The 18,113-nt window shown below is 43.8% G+C and overlaps 1 protein-coding gene across 1 annotated transcript in view; it reads left to right on the top strand.

Moving 5' to 3' along the window:
• The window catches only part of MAPK12 (mitogen-activated protein kinase 12), a 363,201-nt gene that overhangs the window by 311,192 nt on the left and 33,896 nt on the right, over positions 1–18,113 (top strand). The window contains exons 10-11 of the mRNA XM_069229664.1: positions 5,048–5,126; positions 8,460–8,633. Coding sequence (XP_069085765.1) covers positions 5,048–5,126; positions 8,460–8,633 — 253 coding nt within the window. The remainder of the gene's footprint in view (positions 1–5,047; positions 5,127–8,459; positions 8,634–18,113) is intronic.

The following is an 18,113-nucleotide window of genomic DNA, read 5'->3' as shown; positions in this document are numbered from 1 at the left end:
TTTATTTAGGGTATAAGGATGTGCAGCACTAGAGAAGATAGTTGCCTTTTCTGGAAGCATTGAATGCTGTTCTGTTTTACTTTAAATTACAATGCAATTCTGTATGGGGCCCCTGTTCCCCGATCCCTTGCCTAATTATCAAGGGTGGACTTGCTATGATAGAGAGAACAGCGGTGATACGCTGGATGGAATGCGTCGATAGACTCACCCAGGAGAGCCCTCACTAGAGGGGGCGGTGGCTGCGTGAGGTGGCCTCACTACAGGGGTTTGGTAAATGGGATCGGACTGCGATTACCAAGCTGGGGGATATCTGGGGATGATCCAATATTGCAATCCTTCCAAGATTCAGACTTCATACTCCACATCTCTCTGTTCTTTCTATTTCTTCAGTCCCAGCATGCACCTGAATCTCACAGGGACTCACTGGAGTATGTCTGTTAGACCTGCCAGCTCTTGGCATGGTTTCCTCTGTATTTTTCCTTTTGGCTTCTGACCTCCTGTTCTTGATCCTGTTCTTAATTTCGTTTTTTGCTGACTCTAGGACTCTGGGCACTTTACAACTGCTGACCAGTGCTAAAGTGCAGGTGCTTGCTGTCTAAATGGTGTTGGTGACTGGTTTATCCATAATTGGCATATTTGAGTTACTAGTAAGTCCCTAGTATAGTGCACTATTTGTGCCCAGAGCCTGCAAACCACATGCTAATACTGGGCCTGCAGCACTAATTGTGCCACCCACATTTCTCAGACCTGCTACTGCAGTTTCTGTGTGTTCAGTTTTAAACTGCCATTGCGACCTGGCAAGTGCACCTACTTGCCAGGCCCAAACCTTTCCTTTTACTACCCCTAAGGTCTACCCATGGCAGCCCCCTGGGCAGGGTGCAATGTGTATAAAAGGTAGTACATGCACTGTTGTGTTTTACATGTCCTGATAGTGAAGTACTGCAAAACTTGTTTTTCACTATTGCAAGGCTGGTCTCTACCCTAGGGTAACATGGGGATTGTCTTGAAATATCTTTAGTGTAATTTCCCATTGGGATCAGAACACGATATGGAGTTTGGGGTCTCTGAACTCACAACTTAAGACTACACCTTTTGGTGAAGTTGTTTTTTCAACTGACAGTTTTAAAATGTCACTTTTAGAAGGTGGTCATTTTCTTGATTAACCATTATGTGCCTCTGTCTGTCTGCTGAATACACGTCTGGGTCAAGATGACAGTTGGGATGTTTGTGCATTCACTCTAGACAGTCACACGAAGGGAGCTGAGGTGTGCCTTGCATAGCCCGAAGACCAGACTGATGGGTCTTCTGAGCTAGAGTGGTAGGAGAAGCTGACACCTGCACCTGAATAGGGCTGTGCCTGTTCTCACACAAAGCAGTCACCAACCGCCTGTGTGTCTGAGGGAAAGGCAGGGTCTGAGGAAAAGGCAGGGTGTTGTGCACTACAAAGACTTCTCTTTGAAGTTTGCCTACTCCAAAGTCAGAAATGGGTATAAGTACTGGACCTTTGACATCACATAGTTAGAATCCTTCTTGACTGAGGAAATTCTGCGAGGAAGAAGATCTGGATGCTGTAGGAGCTACTTGTTGCTTTGATGTGCTGGCCTGCTTGTTGCTGCTTCTGTCCTCTGAGTGAAAGGCCTGGGCTTGTCTTTCTACACCCTGCTTCCAAAGGACTTGGACTGAGCTTGCCACCTATTAAGAAGTCTTAGGGACATCAAAGCCTTCAATTGCCTGTGCCTGGGCTCTCTTGCCTAGAGTCCTGACTTGCCAAGTGGTGCCAAATCCAGTTCTTGGGCCCTTAGGCATGGGTTCTGGTGCAACAAGGAAGAAACTAGTGCATCGACTTCCAGAATTACTTCAGAACCGGTGCCACTGTCTGACCCTGCACCGTTGCCTGCACTAAAGCCGTTACATACAAACGCAGACCCAACGCGCCGCACCACCTCCGAAGTCCTGCCACAGCGTCAGTCTAGAGTACCATGTCACTGATGTCCGTGGCATCCAACTCCGCACCAGTGGCCTTATGGTGTGATCTTGACACTGCGAAGTTGACGCCTTGCATCTTGACCTCCTGTATTCATCAACCCCCCGCTTGTTGTACGGAACCAGCGCCTCCGCTGCCTACCAGTAAGGAACTCACTCCTCACCTTCCAGGAAGCAGTACGGAACCAACGCCGCACCAACTCTAGCAACTCCTCACCTCCCTGACTCCGTGCAACTTCTTGTTTCCTCATTGTTTTTCATGGTACTGTAACCGGGGTCTATACGACTCTGTGGCTGGCTGCACTTCTGTGCGGTTGGCGCCATACTGATTGGAAGGGACTCCGTCAAGTTGTTGGGATAGCCCCTAATGGTGCTATTGTGTTTCTAAGCGCTATACTACAGTTAATGTTTGAAGTTTCATATGTTTAATTGTGTATGTTGGATTTTTGTCATTTTGGTATTGTTTTACTCTGATAAATACTGGCTATTTTTCTAAACTGGTGTGGAATACTTTTGTGGTGTTTTCACTGTTACTGTGTGTGTGTATGTGTGTACACATACTTTACACATTGCTTGTGAGATAAGCCTAACTGCTTGAGCCAACCTACCAAGGGAGTGGGCAGGGGTTGTTTTAGCTGTGTGACTCCCTTACCCTGACTTAAGTGAGGGTCCCTACTTGCACAGGGTGCAAACCACTGACAACTAGAGACCCCATTTCTAAAATTCTGTAATGCTTTCTTAAAATGAGTGCTCTTTTTGACAGTCTAAGTAAATCCTTTGCTTATGGCTGCTATGTTGCGTTTTCTTAACACGGCTGATTTCTACAAAAAAAAAAAAAACGAAACCTTTACTGCTGCATTGATGTTTTAGAACTGGTTTGGGGTGGTTCTTTTTCAAGTGTCTTTCCAGGCTGCCCTCCAGACACAGTCTTTGTGCAATGATATAACTCACAGCAGGGCCGTCTCCAGCCTGGAACACCCACAACAGAGGCACAAAGATGCGTGAGGGCTCAGCACGAAAAGTTTGATCACGGTAGACAAAAGGCTTGGCCTCACCTAAAGAGCCTCCTTCAACTTACAGCTCTGCCTCACCTCACTTCACCTCACTGATGGCATCTACAAAAACAGCAGTGCTTTAGGAAGTCTAACAAGCAGTCGTTTGCTAACAAAGTGTTCAGTGAATTCATAAAGGAAGTCCTTTCACCATCCCCACACTCACACCAGTATTTGCATCACCTGCCCTTCAGCCACTGGAATGCAGGTAATACACTTCCACTGTCTGGGAAGCTGTCCTCACCTTCCATCTGATGCCAATGCAAACTGGAGGCACTCAAATGGATTCCACTCTGCTTTGTTTGTAATTAATACTGTGAGCTAAATGTGAGGATGAACACCAGAAGGTATTTACTGCTTATTACATTGCTATGATTTTGAAGTTACTGTTTCCTCTGAGTGCAGCCTAAAGCTCTTGATATTCCTCAACATATGCATTGAGCCATTATTTTTCCCTTTCAATCATTGAGCGGAATAACTGACCTAATTGGATTGGTGGTCTTGCAGTACCCTAGCAGCCGAGAGATGGTTTACCTAATTTTAGTACCTATCAAAATACCTTATCTAGCAGAATCTTCACAAGTTAATAATCTCTTCATTCTTACATTATCAAACTACATGCTTTCTCAAAAATATTCTCCACGTTCCTTGAATCAACATTACAATTGACCTTTAATTAAAACTTCTGTTTGTCACCTCTCCTTTTTCTTCTTTCAAATGCCCCTCTCCTTCCTGTGCAACCTCTGCATGTCTCTTCTGAGCAGAAGCTACTGACACATGCACGTTTGCATATTCTCTATTATAGTATTTCTGCAAATTATCCACAACTCGTTTACAGGATCACAATCTCTCCTCCCTCCTCTGAAAGTCATACCTATGCAGCTTAACAATACCAAATGTGATCTCAATCGTATATTAATCCCACCAACCATGTGCGTAAGCTCACAAACCTCTGAACTCATGATCGCAATTAACCAATCCATCATTAATTTAGTCCACCATAAAAAAAATCGGGATGCCTGCATGGTATGGTTTGCTTGAGCACACAAGACTAACTCCAATAATTATTGAAATCAATAATACTGTACTGCCTCTAGCCTTTGGTTCCGGAGCAGCATTCTGCTCAGCGTAAAGCACTTTGACGCTTCATCAGGGGTAGTAAGTGCAATACAAATGCAGCTGCAATTACGTAAAGTTTGTCTGAAATGGTCTTGTCCAGGGAAGTTCGTTTTGAAAGTGGTAATCCTCAGACAAAGCAATATGTTAACAAGCATTGGCCATTTCTGGAAACTTCTGGCTTTGTCAATGCTTTTTGGTGATCATAAACAGCATTGAGAAAATGCAGTGGTTTCTGCCGGTGCAGTTTCATATCAGAAAAAACTGCAGTGGCTGTTTGAGGTTGCATCATTCTGTATGCTCCTGTGTTTACTTAAACACAGGTGAGAAAGCAAGCAGCCACTAGAAAGACAGCAAACACAGCCTATGCACAACCATCTTTTTGGGGGAGGCAAGAGAAGCACGAGGGAGAGAGCTGGAAAACATGCACCCTGATGGAGTGGTTAAGCAAAACGAAAGGATAACTGTCCTAAAATTGATCTGTGGACGAACATGAGTCAGCCAAGTAAGAGGATAATAGAGAGATTATGTTCAAGGGGAAGGGTGAACACAATATTGTCATCGAAAGCCATCAAATAAAAAAGGAAGCAAATTAACCTGACGGCCAACCAATGATACGCAATGGTTGGCCTGTTAGCCCCTGTAAATTCTTGGTAAGGCCGCAACCGCTCTGTTGCAACCAGACATCTTGTGCTGTCTACTAGGTTCGACCTAAAAATTCACATGATTAGGCAAGGTAATTTGCTCTAAGACCTGACGAGGTAGTGAAAGGACTGCCTCACTATATATTTATGTTTACACCAATTGTTAATGCATTTTTCCAGAGTATACCTTTTCAACTGTTACTTTATCTAGAAACTTGCATGTGTTTTAAATAATGGCATTCTTATTTGTAGGCCAAGAACTATATTAAGAGCCTTCCGAAGGTCCAGAAGAAAGATTTTGCTGCAGTTCTAAAGTATGCAAATCCTTTGGGTGAGTAAAGGTTTAATTTTCTTTTTTATCTTCATTGTCATCTCCTTATTCTGCGCTATGTCTTTTGTTAAGCCATGCTTCCTGTATTGAATACAGAAGGGCTAATTATGTTCTGGTCTTGCTTCCCGTATTCTGACATAATTTTTTTTATTTTATTTTTTACATTGACTGCTTTCTCTGGGATGTCTTTTATTTATACATAGTAGCAACTTAACGTGGTACGAACAGGGCCGGACTGGCCGTAACGGGCATTGGGCGTTTCCCCAAGAGGTTCCAGGGGTGGGACCAGTTTTGTTACTGGGGGCCAGTTTTGCAGTGGTGCTGCAATATGGGCCCACATTTCAAAAGCAGCAGCCCAGCATAATCCACTCACTCTTGTTTCAGTCCTCTGTTTTATGGAGCTCGGCTGACCAAACTGGCAGGGCTGCTCTGGGTTCCCAGTCCAGCCCGGGGTAAGAACATTTTTTTTGCGTTTTCAACACTACTGATATTTCACATATTAACTTGAAAGTAGATGTAAAAAAACAACAAAAAAAAAACCTTTCAGCTTAAATGTGGACTAGGGACCTAAGGAATGTACGTTTTCATGCGGTTTGAAGCTGAAGGCTGTGGTTAATTTCAGTGTTAAAAAAAAAAAAAAAGTACAGTTTCCTCAGTGGCGTCCTGTGTTTGTCTCATGAATTTAGACTATGGGAATAAATCAGTAAGGACACTTCTTTAGAAGAATTGGTGTGTTTTAAATAGTCCGGTTTGAAACTCCACATCCTTGTTAAAGGTCCAGACTGCGAGTCATATAACAACGTTGTGTATTCCTTTAGTCAGTAAAACCCGCTCTTGGAGATGATGTTAGAGGTAGTCTCATTGGTTTAGAGAGCAATGGGTTCTGGTGACTGGGAAGTAGATGCTAAAATAGGTAGTCATCTTATTCCTCTCTCTCCTAATGTCGTGCAGTAAGTGCAGGGGGTAGGGTTAATAGATCTTATTCTTTTAGCTGTCTAAAGAGTGTACAGGTCGTTTCCAATCATTTTCACTTCCTATGTGAAAAGTAATTTTAAGGATATCTGCCATGCCCGTCCACACAGCTGCCCCCCTTTTCCTGCGTGCCCTCCACTCGATTTATGTCGCACAATCTCAGACGTATGCTTCTGGTTAGGGCAGTATATTTCCAAAAACACACTCGACTGAAAAGCACGTTAGAAACTCTTCTGAAAGCACTACAATGTACCTCGAGACAACCGGTGTGGTGGTTTCTGTCTCACTATTCTTTGGCCTGTTCCTAAGGCGATGCAGTTCTGATTCAAGAATGTAAAACATGGTTAAAGGATCTTAGGAAAGGCCTCTATTTCCTCGATCACCCTCAAACAAGCCTTCTACCTTCATCACCCTATAATGACCAGACATATGTTTCTTAACAAATTAGCTGCACCTATCTTTCAGCTGAGACAACAGTGTTTTATGCCAACTGGCTAGGTGTGCAGATTTGCTCATGATGAATTGATTTTCAGTTCACTGAGGCGCCAGCATAGCCTTGTGATACCGACAACTCCTCTGCAGAACAGCTGCAAGTGCTTCAATTACTTCTATTCTGTAAAATTAGCTTGGAGGCAGTATCACCAATTATCTTTACTTCAAGGATATGGCATAGTGATTTTGAATCTCGTTGCATATTTGGTTGGTACATTATGTTGACATCCCCACCTAAACTCAAGAGCATGGTGCTCACCTGCATTGTTGCACAAGTGTATTGAGACCCGAACCCCAGCTGAAGAAGACAGTGATGTAGCAGATTTGCACTGTGCAGGTCACTTGTGCAAACTCAAGTACAAGCCACACTTTAGTGGCTAGACCTTTAGTCCCAGACTGAGGTGTGACACAACAAATCAAATACAACAGATTACAGAGACGCACCGTTGAACCCACAATGATGACAAGAGTGGCAAATTTGCAAACCATAAAGGTTTACTGGCAGATTAGCAAAGTCACAAACTCAAATCAATCAAATTAGTTGTAAATCAGTAATCCAATATGAATATGATTCAAAGCAATACAAAATAGCAAATACTAAAACAAATTATTTAAATTTGTCATAAAACAAATCAAAGTAGGCACTGTTTCCCGTGAAAGAAAAAAACCCTAGTTTGCTACACTAAAGTCAAGTGGGTTGGGGAAGCAGCAAGTATAAGGGATCAGCAAGTAAAGTCTCTTAAGGCAAAATCAACAAAGATTCAGTGAGTTTTGTGAGAATGGATTTTCCCAGGTGTCTACCTCTTTCGGGCATGAGCAAGAAAGTGTTTCCTCTGAAGAGAGTGGAAAGAGCATCTCAATCTAATTTACTCCGCAATGCACAACTAAATCGTAATTTTACTGTGAAACTCCCTATGGCACCCATGAAGAGAACCAATCAGGATCTAGCGTTTTCTGATAAACCCAGTTTCAGCCTTATTCCTAGCTATCACAGAATAGTGTCTCTGCTGCATCACCTTCAATGGATATCTGGTAGTAGGTGGAAAGATTCATTATTCAGCTCTCCAAGGAACACATACAGATAAACATTCTCTCACAAAAGCATAAAATAAGGAAAAATGTTCCTTCTACAGGATCAGCTGGTATTGTGTGCCATGATCTTAGTAGTTGGTTTGTTTGCAGAGCTTGTACAGCATACCCAAGCAGACACTGGAATTACGTTCCTCCGATCCAAGCTGGGTGGCTCTTGGACAACCCAGTAGAATCTTTATCTTTTGCTTCAAGGGCATAGTAGATAGAGTCAGAATAAAACAAACGCCGCACTGCTGCCAATGCTTGGCAAGATTATGAATTGTGTCAGCATTCTTATGTGTGAAGTCTGCACCCAGTCTTGCTAGCCTACACATTTTTTGTTTCATAAGTGGTCTGGTTTGCTTTTGTTTCCCTGGTATATGTTGATGTATGTTCTTTGCAGATAGTTCCTCCAATAGCAGGCGCTTCAGATTTTGACCCAGTGCATTATGGACCTCAACCCTTAGAAGGAACAGTCATGTTGCAAGTCCTGATAAAGAATGCTGTTGTCTGTGCTACCCTGTTGATCCTAAGAGAGTTACTCAAAACTAACATTTACCCTGCCCTAAATCTTTTTTTACTTGCAACCCTAGCACTGATTTTAATTTGTATCCATTTTTCATGAACATCCTATTTTTAAAAAAAAGCTGAACATTCACATTAAGTTTTCATTTAATATTATTTCGCACATTCTTCATTTTCACGTTTCCTCATGTTGAATGTATTGCTTTTGAATTAATGGTTTAATGTTGCACGTCACAGCACTGTTGTACTTACATATTTTATTTTGTTTGTCAGCTGTCAGTCTTCTGGAGAAGATGCTGGTGCTGGATGCAGATAAGAGAGTGACGGCAGCGACTGCACTAGCTCACCCATATTTTGAACAGCTTCAAGATGTAGATGATGAACCAGAGGCAGAGCCGTATGATGATTCTTTTGACAACGTGGATTTACCCATTGAAGAATGGAAGCGTGAGTGTAGATTTTCCTTAAAGCTAGTTTCTGAAATTGTATCTCCCAATGTTTAACTTTTAAATTCTAGTTGCCCTCACCTTATACTAGTTTTATTTAAAAAAAGAAAGCGGTTTAAATAACTTTTCACGTTTATCTAGTATAGTGGGATATATCAAAAGTAAATGCCTTGATTTATCTTAGCATTTCATGCTACTTGCACAAGTTAGACACTGCAATTTGTGTTTGGCATTGCAAGTCAAAAGCTTGTTCTTATTAAAGGTAAGTATATTAATTCTGGATGGAGCACGTGCTTCAAACATCTTTCAGTCCCAACTGTAGTCTTATGTTCATGTAAATACTGCATCGACCTTTTTGTCAGAAATAGACTGAGTAACTAACAAAGGAAATATCCTAAACTTCTGCTTTTAAATATCTTTTAACAGCAATTGCAAATTCCCTATTTCTTAACAATTCAATGTCTATAAGTTGTATTTTTTTAATCAAATATTAATAACAAGCTTCAGTCGTTTAAGCAGCTGTAGTTCATCCTCTAAAGCAGAGGAGCGTCGCCCCATTGCTTTATGCAGTGAAGGAAAGGGAAAAATAAAATAATAACGCAACACTAATATTTTATTTTTCCTCTCTAGCTGGTTTAGGGCTGTGCTGTGCTGGGGAAGAAGGGCTGGAGAAGTGGTTTGTGCACACAAGTGTGCATGATGCTTTGGCTTGCCGTGTTGGACGAGCCAAACAGTACTGCACACTTGGCATTTCTCCTCCCGGCCACAGGGTCCTACTCCCTGTCTGAGCGCCAAAGCAGGCTGCTCAGACTAATCATGATGCTGCTGTCATGCTGGTGACAGCAGCGTCTTGATAGGAGCGGAGTTTGGTAGCCTGCGTACTTCCCGGAGTTGGCGAAGAGATGAGGAGGGGCACATTGCTTGATGAGGCAAGGTCTAGCAGGGCACAGACGCTGCCACCATATGCTTTCAAGAAAGGGGTTGAAAGCATGGTGAAGCTGCCTCTGTGGCTTTCAGACCAGAAACTAGCCACAGCCCCATAACTAGCGAGAATGCTTGGTTAATGGCAGAGAATATTGGCATGAGTGTAGGTGTTGCCATAGATGGTTAGCTGCTTTTTACATATTGCTTGCCACCTTATATTTTCACCCATCTCCAACCCTCACCCAAGCCCCCCAGACAATTGCAATGACCTAACTGCTCGGTTTTGCACCTCCACGTATCTAGTGACCGCTTAGTTCAAAACACCCCTGATGTTAAAGCTTGTGATAAGCATGCATGAGAAAATAATGTAGCCAAAAGGATGCAGCCATACACCCCAGATATAATTTCATTTAATTTGACGTGTGCTTTCTCAACAGCACTTTATCTAGGTCAAGAAAATGGTATACAAGCATAACATATTCATAGTCTTCAATGTGGCCAACAGGACTGTGAAAAATGAGTGGGAGACCAGGTAGGTGTTATTTTTTTAGTAAAGCGTAAAAGGATTTCATGGTTGTAGGAGGCTGGCCTGGCTTATAGTGGGTACCTGATGGTACTTACACCTTGTGCCAGGTCCAGTTATCCCTTATTAGTAGATTAGTAGTGTTCCAGCAGCTTAGGCTGATAGAGGTAGCTATAGCAGAGCAGCTTAGACTGAACTAGGAGACATGCAAAGCTCCTACTATACCACTTATGTCATATAGCACTATATCATAAGAATCACAATACTCAGTTACTAAAAATAAAGGTACTTTATTTTAGTGACAATGTGCCAAAAATATCTCAGAAGATATACTCCCTTAGGAGGTAAGTAAAATACCCAAAATATACACACAAACCAAAATCAGGTAAGTAAACAGTCAGAAAAGTAGTGCAAACACTGTAGAATACAATAGGATGCAATAGGCTTAGGGGCAACACAAACCATATACTAAGAAAGTGGAATTCGAACCACTTAGGGACCCCAGGCCTAGTGTAGTGTGTAGAGGGTCGCTGGGAGTGTAAGAAAACACGAAGGGTGTCCAAGATACCCCACCCCAAGACCCTGAAAAGTAGGAGTAAAGTGACCCTACTTACCCAGAACCACACTAATGTCGTGATAGGAGATTCTGCAAAGACCACAACAGACTGCAAAGCACTGAAGACGGATTCCTGGACCTGAGGACCTGTAAAGGAAGGAGACCCAGTCCAAGAGTCACGAAAGTGTCCGGGGGGGCAGGAGCTCACTAAACCCCGGATGAAGGTGCAAAATGGCTACCTCCGGTTGGAAGAAGCTGAAGATGCCAGGAACTTCTCCTTTGCACGGAAGATATCCTACGGCGTACTGGAGGATACAGAGTTGTTTCCTTGGAAAAAGACCGCAAACAAGCCTTGCTAGCTGCAAAGGTTGTGTTGAAGAAAATGGGTGCTGCCCAGGCCCAGGAAGGACCAGGAGGTCGCCCCTTGGAGGAGGAGACAGAGCGGGCACTCAGCAACACAGAGAGCCCACGCTGAAGTAGGCAGCACCCGCAGAAGCACTTGAACACAGGTCCAAGAAAACTGAGCATGGCGGTCGTCTCAACACTACAAAAGGAGGGTCTCACGAAGCCGGTGGTCAACTCAGCGAGTTGAGAAATGCAGGACGGAGTGCTGGGGATCTGGGCTGGGCTGTGCTGTGCACAAAGGATTCCTTGCAAAAGTGCACAGAAGCCCTAGCAGCTGCAGTTCACGCAGTACACAGGATTACTGTCTGGATGGGGAGGCAAGGACTTACCTCCACCAAATTGGGACAGATGGACCACTGGACTGTCGGGGTCACTTGGATCCAGCTCCTGTGGTCCAAGGACCACGCTTGTCATGATGAGAGGGGTCCCAGAGGACCGTTGAATCCGAAGTTTAGTGCCTGCGTTAGCAGGGGAAGATTCTGTCGACCCACGGGAGATTTCTTCTTGGCTTCCAGTGCAGGGTGAAGGCAGACAGCCCCCAGAGCATCTACCACCAGGAAACAGTCGAGAAAGCTGGCAGGATTAGGCACTTCAATGTCGCTGGTAGTCTTCTTGCTACTTTGTTGCAGTTTTGCAGGCGTCCTGGAGCAGTCAGCGGTCGATCCTTGGCAGAAGTCGAAGAGGGAGATGCAGAGGAACTCTGGTGAGCTCTTGCATTCATTATCTGAAGAGAAGCTCACAGGAGAGACCCTAAATAGCCCTCAGAGGAGGATTGGTCACCTAGTCAGGTAAACACCTATCAGGAGGGGTCTCTGATGTCACCTGCTGGCACTGGCCACTCAGAGGCCTCCATTGTGCCCTCACACCTCTGCATTCAAGATGGCAGAGGTCTGGGATGCACTGGAGGAGCTCTGGGCACCACCCCTGCGGTGGTGATGGACAGGGGAGTGGTCACTCCCCTTTCCTTTGTCCAGTTTTGTGCCAGAGCAGGGGCTGGGGGATCCCTGAACCGGTGTAGACTGGTTTATGCAAGGAGGGCACCATCTGTGCCCTTCAAAGCATTCCCAGAGGCCAGGAGCGGCTACTCCTCTCAGGCCCTTAACACCTATTTCCAAAGGGAGAGGGTGTAACACCTTCTCTGAGGAAATCCTTTGTTCTGCCTTCCTGGGACTGGGCTGCCCAGATCCCAGGAGGGCAGAAGCCTGTCTATGGGTTGGCAGTAGCTGCAGTGAAAACCCCAGAGAGCTGGTTTGGCAGTACCCGGGGTCCATGCTGGAGCCCCGGGCATGCATGGGATTGGCACCCCAATACCAGATTTGGCATGGGGGGACAATTCCATGATCTTAGACATGTTTACATGGCCATATTTGGAGTTACCATTGTGAAGCTACATATAGGTATTGACCTATATGTAGTGCACACGTGTAATGGTGTCCCCGCACTCACAAAGTCCGGGGAAATTGCCCTGAACTATGTTGGGGGCACCTTGGCTAGTGTCAGGGTGCCCTCACACTTAGTAACTTTGCACCTAACCTTCACTAAGTGAGGGTTAGGCATATAGGTGACTTATAAATTACTTAAGTGCAGTGTAAAATGGCTGTGAAATAACGTGGACGTTATTTCATTAAGGCTGCAGTGACAGTCCTGTGTAAGAATTGTCTAAGCTCCTGATGGGTGGCAAAAGAAATGCTGAACCCCAATACCCTGGGTGCCTAGGTACCATATAGTAGGGAATTATAAGGGTGATCCAGTGTGCCAATCAGAATTGGTAAAAATGGTCACTATCCTGCAGTGACAGTTTTAAAGGCAGAGCGAGCATAAGCACTGAGGTTCTGATTAGCAGAGCCTCAGTGACACAGTTAGGCACCACACAGGGAACACATTCAGGCCACAACAATGAGCACTGGGGTCCTGGCTAGCAGAATCCCAGTGAGACAGGCAAAAACAAACTGACACACAAGTAAAAAATAGGGGTAACATGCCAGGCAAGATGGTACTTTCCTACAATGGTAAAGCGTAAAAGGATTTCATGGTAAAGCATTCTAGTAGATTATTGTTATTTCTATTGTTGTGACTATTATTAATGCAGTATTTTGTTAGCTTATTCTTTATTAAAGTAAGAGAATGTTTGAATAGATATTCGGGTTCAGAGGGCAGTGAGTTTGAATTGGAGAAACTGAGTATTTTGTTGGCAGAACCTAAGAATGTAATACATAGGATTAGAATAAAATATGAACCACTACCAATTTTACAAAGAAAGCCACCTAAAACATGTATCCTGACCATATTGAGACAAAACTATCCAGAAGTAGCCATTTGGAAAACCAGGTCTTGATAAGAAAGACATGAAATCCCAAAAAGATAAAATATTGCTAATAAGCACACTGGACAGGAGAGAGGGGTCTTCAGAAAATGATGGGAACCAGACCTTTGTGCCATTGATGACTGCTAATGGGGCAAGATGCTTCTGAGACACAGGTAATTGTCCATTCTTTGAATCAACAGTTGATCCAATTTAAATGTCCCTGTTTGGCAGTTAAAGGGTGTGGAAAATGAGGTGAAGTGATAAATAAGAATGCCTCTGTTTCTGGCAGAAACTGAAGCTATTCATATGTGTGTTCTGGCTGGGCGGGAACTGTAAAAAGACTTTCAGAGGTGGTAGAGTAGCACCTGGACAAAGGCCCTCACCTACTATTGTGGAGTTGAAAGATGAAAATTAATTGGCACTGATAATCAACAAGAGACACAGAAGTGTATTGAAGTTAGAGACAAGGACAAAATATTAATGTGGTTAACATGCCTAGACATGGAAAAGCTGGCACACATTAAATGATAGGGTACATTTATTAAATAAAATATGGTTGCCTTTTAAGTACTACAGAGAATATGGGCCAGAACTTTCCTCTTAGATTAAAAACAATTATCCTCTTGTGTCAGGCAGAATGAAGGGCTTCAGAAAGAGTATAGGAAAGCTTGTGTGGTATAGACATAGTAATGTAAGGGAGGAGCATGGGGTTTGTCAAGTCTTTTGAGCATATACTCAAAAACAAACGTAAAGGAGATAAGGTGCAGGCAGAAAATAACAAGCATTGTCAAAGCCAAAAGGTCTGGCCTATGGTCCTGCATTTGGCTTTGCTAATGTGTTAGCCATGCTTTAAACCACCATGGCTACTTTTCAGCATGGCTAAAAGTTAGTGGCATAGAGGAGAATCGAATGGAGTGGCGTAGAGTGTAGTAGTGTTGCGAAGTGGAGTGGTGTAGTCTGTTGTGGAGAGGAGTAGAGTATAGTAGTGTGGAGTGGTGTGAAGGGACATAGCGTGGAGTGGAATACAATACAGTAGACTGGGTTAGCACAGAGTGGCGTAGAATGGAGTAAAATGGTGTAGAGGGAGTTGCATGAAGTATCAGAGTGGAGTGGAGGTACATAGAGTGGAGGGTTTTGGATTGTCTTGGAGTGTCTGGACGCAAAGTGTTAGAGTAAAATGTTGTAATGTGTTGTAGAGAAAAGTGTCAGATTACAGCAGCATAGAGTGTCCGAGTAGAGTAAAGTGTTGTGGGGTAATGTTTTGTACAGTGGAGTGGTGTAACATAGTGTCATAAAGTAGAATGGCATAGAGTGTCAGGGCTTAGAGTGGAGTAGGTTTTGTACAATAGAGTGGTGAAAGTACAGTAGAGTGTTGTAGAGTGTCATAGAGTGGAGTAAAATGTTGTAGAATGGAGGGGCACATAGAGTGTCGTAGAGAGGAGTAAAGTATTGTAGATTGAAATGGAGTAGCGTGGCATAGAGTGAAGTAGAGTAGAGTGCAGTAGTGCCAGAGTGGAGTGATGTAGGGTAGAGGGGCATAGCATAGGGTGGATAAAGTGTCTGGCGTAAAGTGTTGTGGAGTAGTGTCAGAGTGAAGTGGCAGATTATGGAATGTCATAGTGGAGTAAAGTGGAGTGTAGCAGAGTGGAGTGCCGTAGAGTGCAGTGTTGTAGAGGGTTGTGGAGTGTAATGGTATGGGGTGAAGAAGTGTTGGAGTAGAGGAGTGTGGCTTGGAATAGAGCAGTTTAAGGCAGCATACAGTGGAGGATGCATGTGGTGCATTGCACTGAAATTACAGATAGCACATTTTCAATTGAAATGACCATAACATCTTAACAGACAGTTTTACTGATAAGTCTATTTAACACATAAACGATAATGTGTGGAAATTGCATCACCTACTGTATTTATTGTTTTGATCACATTAAAAGTTTCTGAATACACTTCAGAGTTAAATCAAAGTATACTTAATTTTTGCTTTCCTAAATCTGACATCTTCTGAAATATTTGCACAGCTCATTTACAAATATTTTAGTCTTGCTTTGTGCTAGAAAGAAGCCTTTCCTTTCACACGCCCATATTGTCAGATAAAACCACTCACTTTGAAGACTGAGAAATAAAAGTAAACACCCTTGGAAGACAGACCCTGATCGAACACACAGCAATGTGAAAAAGAACAAAACTTAAAGGCCTGTTTACAGAAAGTGAGCACTTGTGAAAGACAGTAAAAAGGCTATGCTTCAAGGGAGAGACTAAGACATATTGGACAGCCTAAAACAAATAAAGCCAGCAAATAGAAAGCAAGCAAATGTGAGTTCCAAACCACAAAGCCAATAGTAAGCAGTGGGTGGAATGTATTCTTAAATCCGCTTTCAGGATGTCCTTAAGATGTCTTTAGCAAGCCAGACAGCTGCACTGTCTGGTAGGCTTTGGCCTAAAAAAGTAAAAGTCCAAGTGTCTAGGAAAAAGAAAACTAGCCTAGAGATACAACTCAAACTCCTCACTTGGTGGGCACATATAGGCTATCCCCATGAGGGTCTAAGTCATCAGATGAAGTAGTGGGTGTAGCCTAGCCTCCGACTAGCACAAATAGATCTTGAGGAAGGCAGGGTACTTGAAGCAAGGTATGCACGTTAATAACAAAAGCATCCTGCTCTTACCGACAGTGCAGATACATAGGCAAAGAGGACAGAATGAAAGGAACTTTTGGACATTGCTCCCTTCTTTGTTGTGGAGCCTAGTTCAACTAGACAAGAGCTGTAGAGAATTCTAATCTCTTCGCTAAGTTAAAGGAACCCAAAGCCTTTCTGCAGAGCATCAAGGAGGACTTCTCAAAGGCTGACATTGATTTATATAGGTTTCTTTTTTCCAACTGGTGACTTGTAGCTTGAACCTATTCGGGGACACCAGTTAAGGGAGGGGTCGAGCTGGGGAGAGTGCCTTTTCCTTGGTGCGAGGCAATCCCCTTGATTGAACAGCGGTCACAGTTATGCTAGGGTGGTACCCAGAAGAGCCATAAGGTCCCCCTGCCTATAGGCCTCTAGTCCTTGTTATCTTGGGCCTTAAATGCTTCTAAAAGAGCATTCCATTTTAAGGCAGTCAGATGCTTCCGAAGTCCACTATACTCTTCCATGTATAATGCAAACTCCTTTGCGGTACCCCAGTGTATAATCTCTTCTTGCCAGCTGGTCTCGGGAGGGGCAAGTGGGGGACTTCCAATGTCTGGAGATTTGTTGCTTGGCTAGAAGGATGGCCAGGTTGACGAAACGTGACGTTGTTTTGGTACGTTTGGGTCGTGGGTATAAGCCTAGGAGGCAGTGCTTCCACTGTGTTGCATTGGGGGATCCCTGCCAATTCTTTCAGTGAAGAGTGAACCTCATTTCAGTAGGCCTTGGGGGAGGGGCAGTCCGAAAGCATAAGTAGGAGATCAACCTGGACAGCATGACATCTATGGAGCTAGTAGACACTGGATAATAGCTTTTGTAGTAAGAAATAGGCCCTGTGTAGTAGGGACAACTGGATTGATTTGAACCTAGAATTCAAGGAATCACTGTGGGATATGCAAATAAGGAAGCACCATTCTGTATCATGGACGGCACCATTGAGGTCCACTTCCCAGTTAGTTCAGAGGGATGTCAAGGAGATATCCAGGTGTATTCGCAGCCCCTTATACAGCCATTTGACTAAGTGGCTGCCAGGGCTCATTTCATAAAGTGCCTGAATGAAGGAGTGTCTCAGGTTCTGTTCCTGTGGGAGTTATGTGCACCAGATGTATTGTAAAATGTAAGCATGTGTCAAAAAAGTGAGTTGGATAGATTGTGGGTTTGGGTAAAATCTTGGTGGGACAGGAGTTCTTCTTTCGAGAACAAGTCTCCCAGTGTGTGTATGCCCACGGGCTCCCAGGATTCCAATACAACGGAAGTAAGTGGGCCCATCAGAGTAGGCAAAGCTCACAATTTTATGTTTGGAGCATAATGTGGTGCGGCTGCAGTGTATTTTAGGGCCTGCCTTTAATATGTAAGAGCATTACTTAGGAGTAGTGGTTAGTAGAAGAGGCACGACACACCTGATGATAATAACTTGTATAGTTTACCCTGTTACAAAATATTTCGGTTAGATGAAAGCCTGCCAACCAGTATGATAACCATTGCAATTGGCCCGAATAGTAATAGGCACGAAAGTCCGGGGCACCCGTCAACCCCCCCCCTCCCAGTGGTAGCTGTAGTTTAGACAAGCTCACTCTACATCTCCCTGTAACCTGTATCAAATCAGTGAGCAGAGTATTAAGTTGTCTGAAGTAAGTCACAAGAACTAATATTGATAAATTAACAAAGAAATATAATACACAGGGGAGCATTACCATTTTAGAGAGCTCAAGGCGGCCCAATACTGATAGGGGTAGCGTGACCCAGAACCGTACCTGCACGTAGAGGGAGGTGATAGTCTGCACTAAATTGCCATCCAGCAAGCCTGCTAGGATCCTATAGATCTGTACCCCGGGATAACAATGTGTGGGAAGTTAGTGGAATATTACAGGCTCCCAGTGACATAGTATCTCACAGTGCGTGCTCTTAAAAGGAAAATGTATGAGATTTGGTGTGATTAACTCCGAGGCCTGAGAGATCTCCAGACAGGTGAAGTAAGTTGGCAAGTGGTGTAAGAAGCATTGACAGGTCACGTACGGGGAGTATATCATCCTTGTACATGAATACGCAATGAGATTGTGGCCCCTGTGATATGCCCCAGGCGCCGGCCATCTGCCTGATGC

Source organism: Pleurodeles waltl, chromosome 4_1 (assembly GCF_031143425.1).
Source record: "Pleurodeles waltl isolate 20211129_DDA chromosome 4_1, aPleWal1.hap1.20221129, whole genome shotgun sequence".
NCBI lineage: Eukaryota > Metazoa > Chordata > Amphibia > Caudata > Salamandridae > Pleurodeles > Pleurodeles waltl.
Note: the sequence above shows the minus strand (reverse complement) of the source record. Positions and strands in the feature narration are given on the sequence as shown.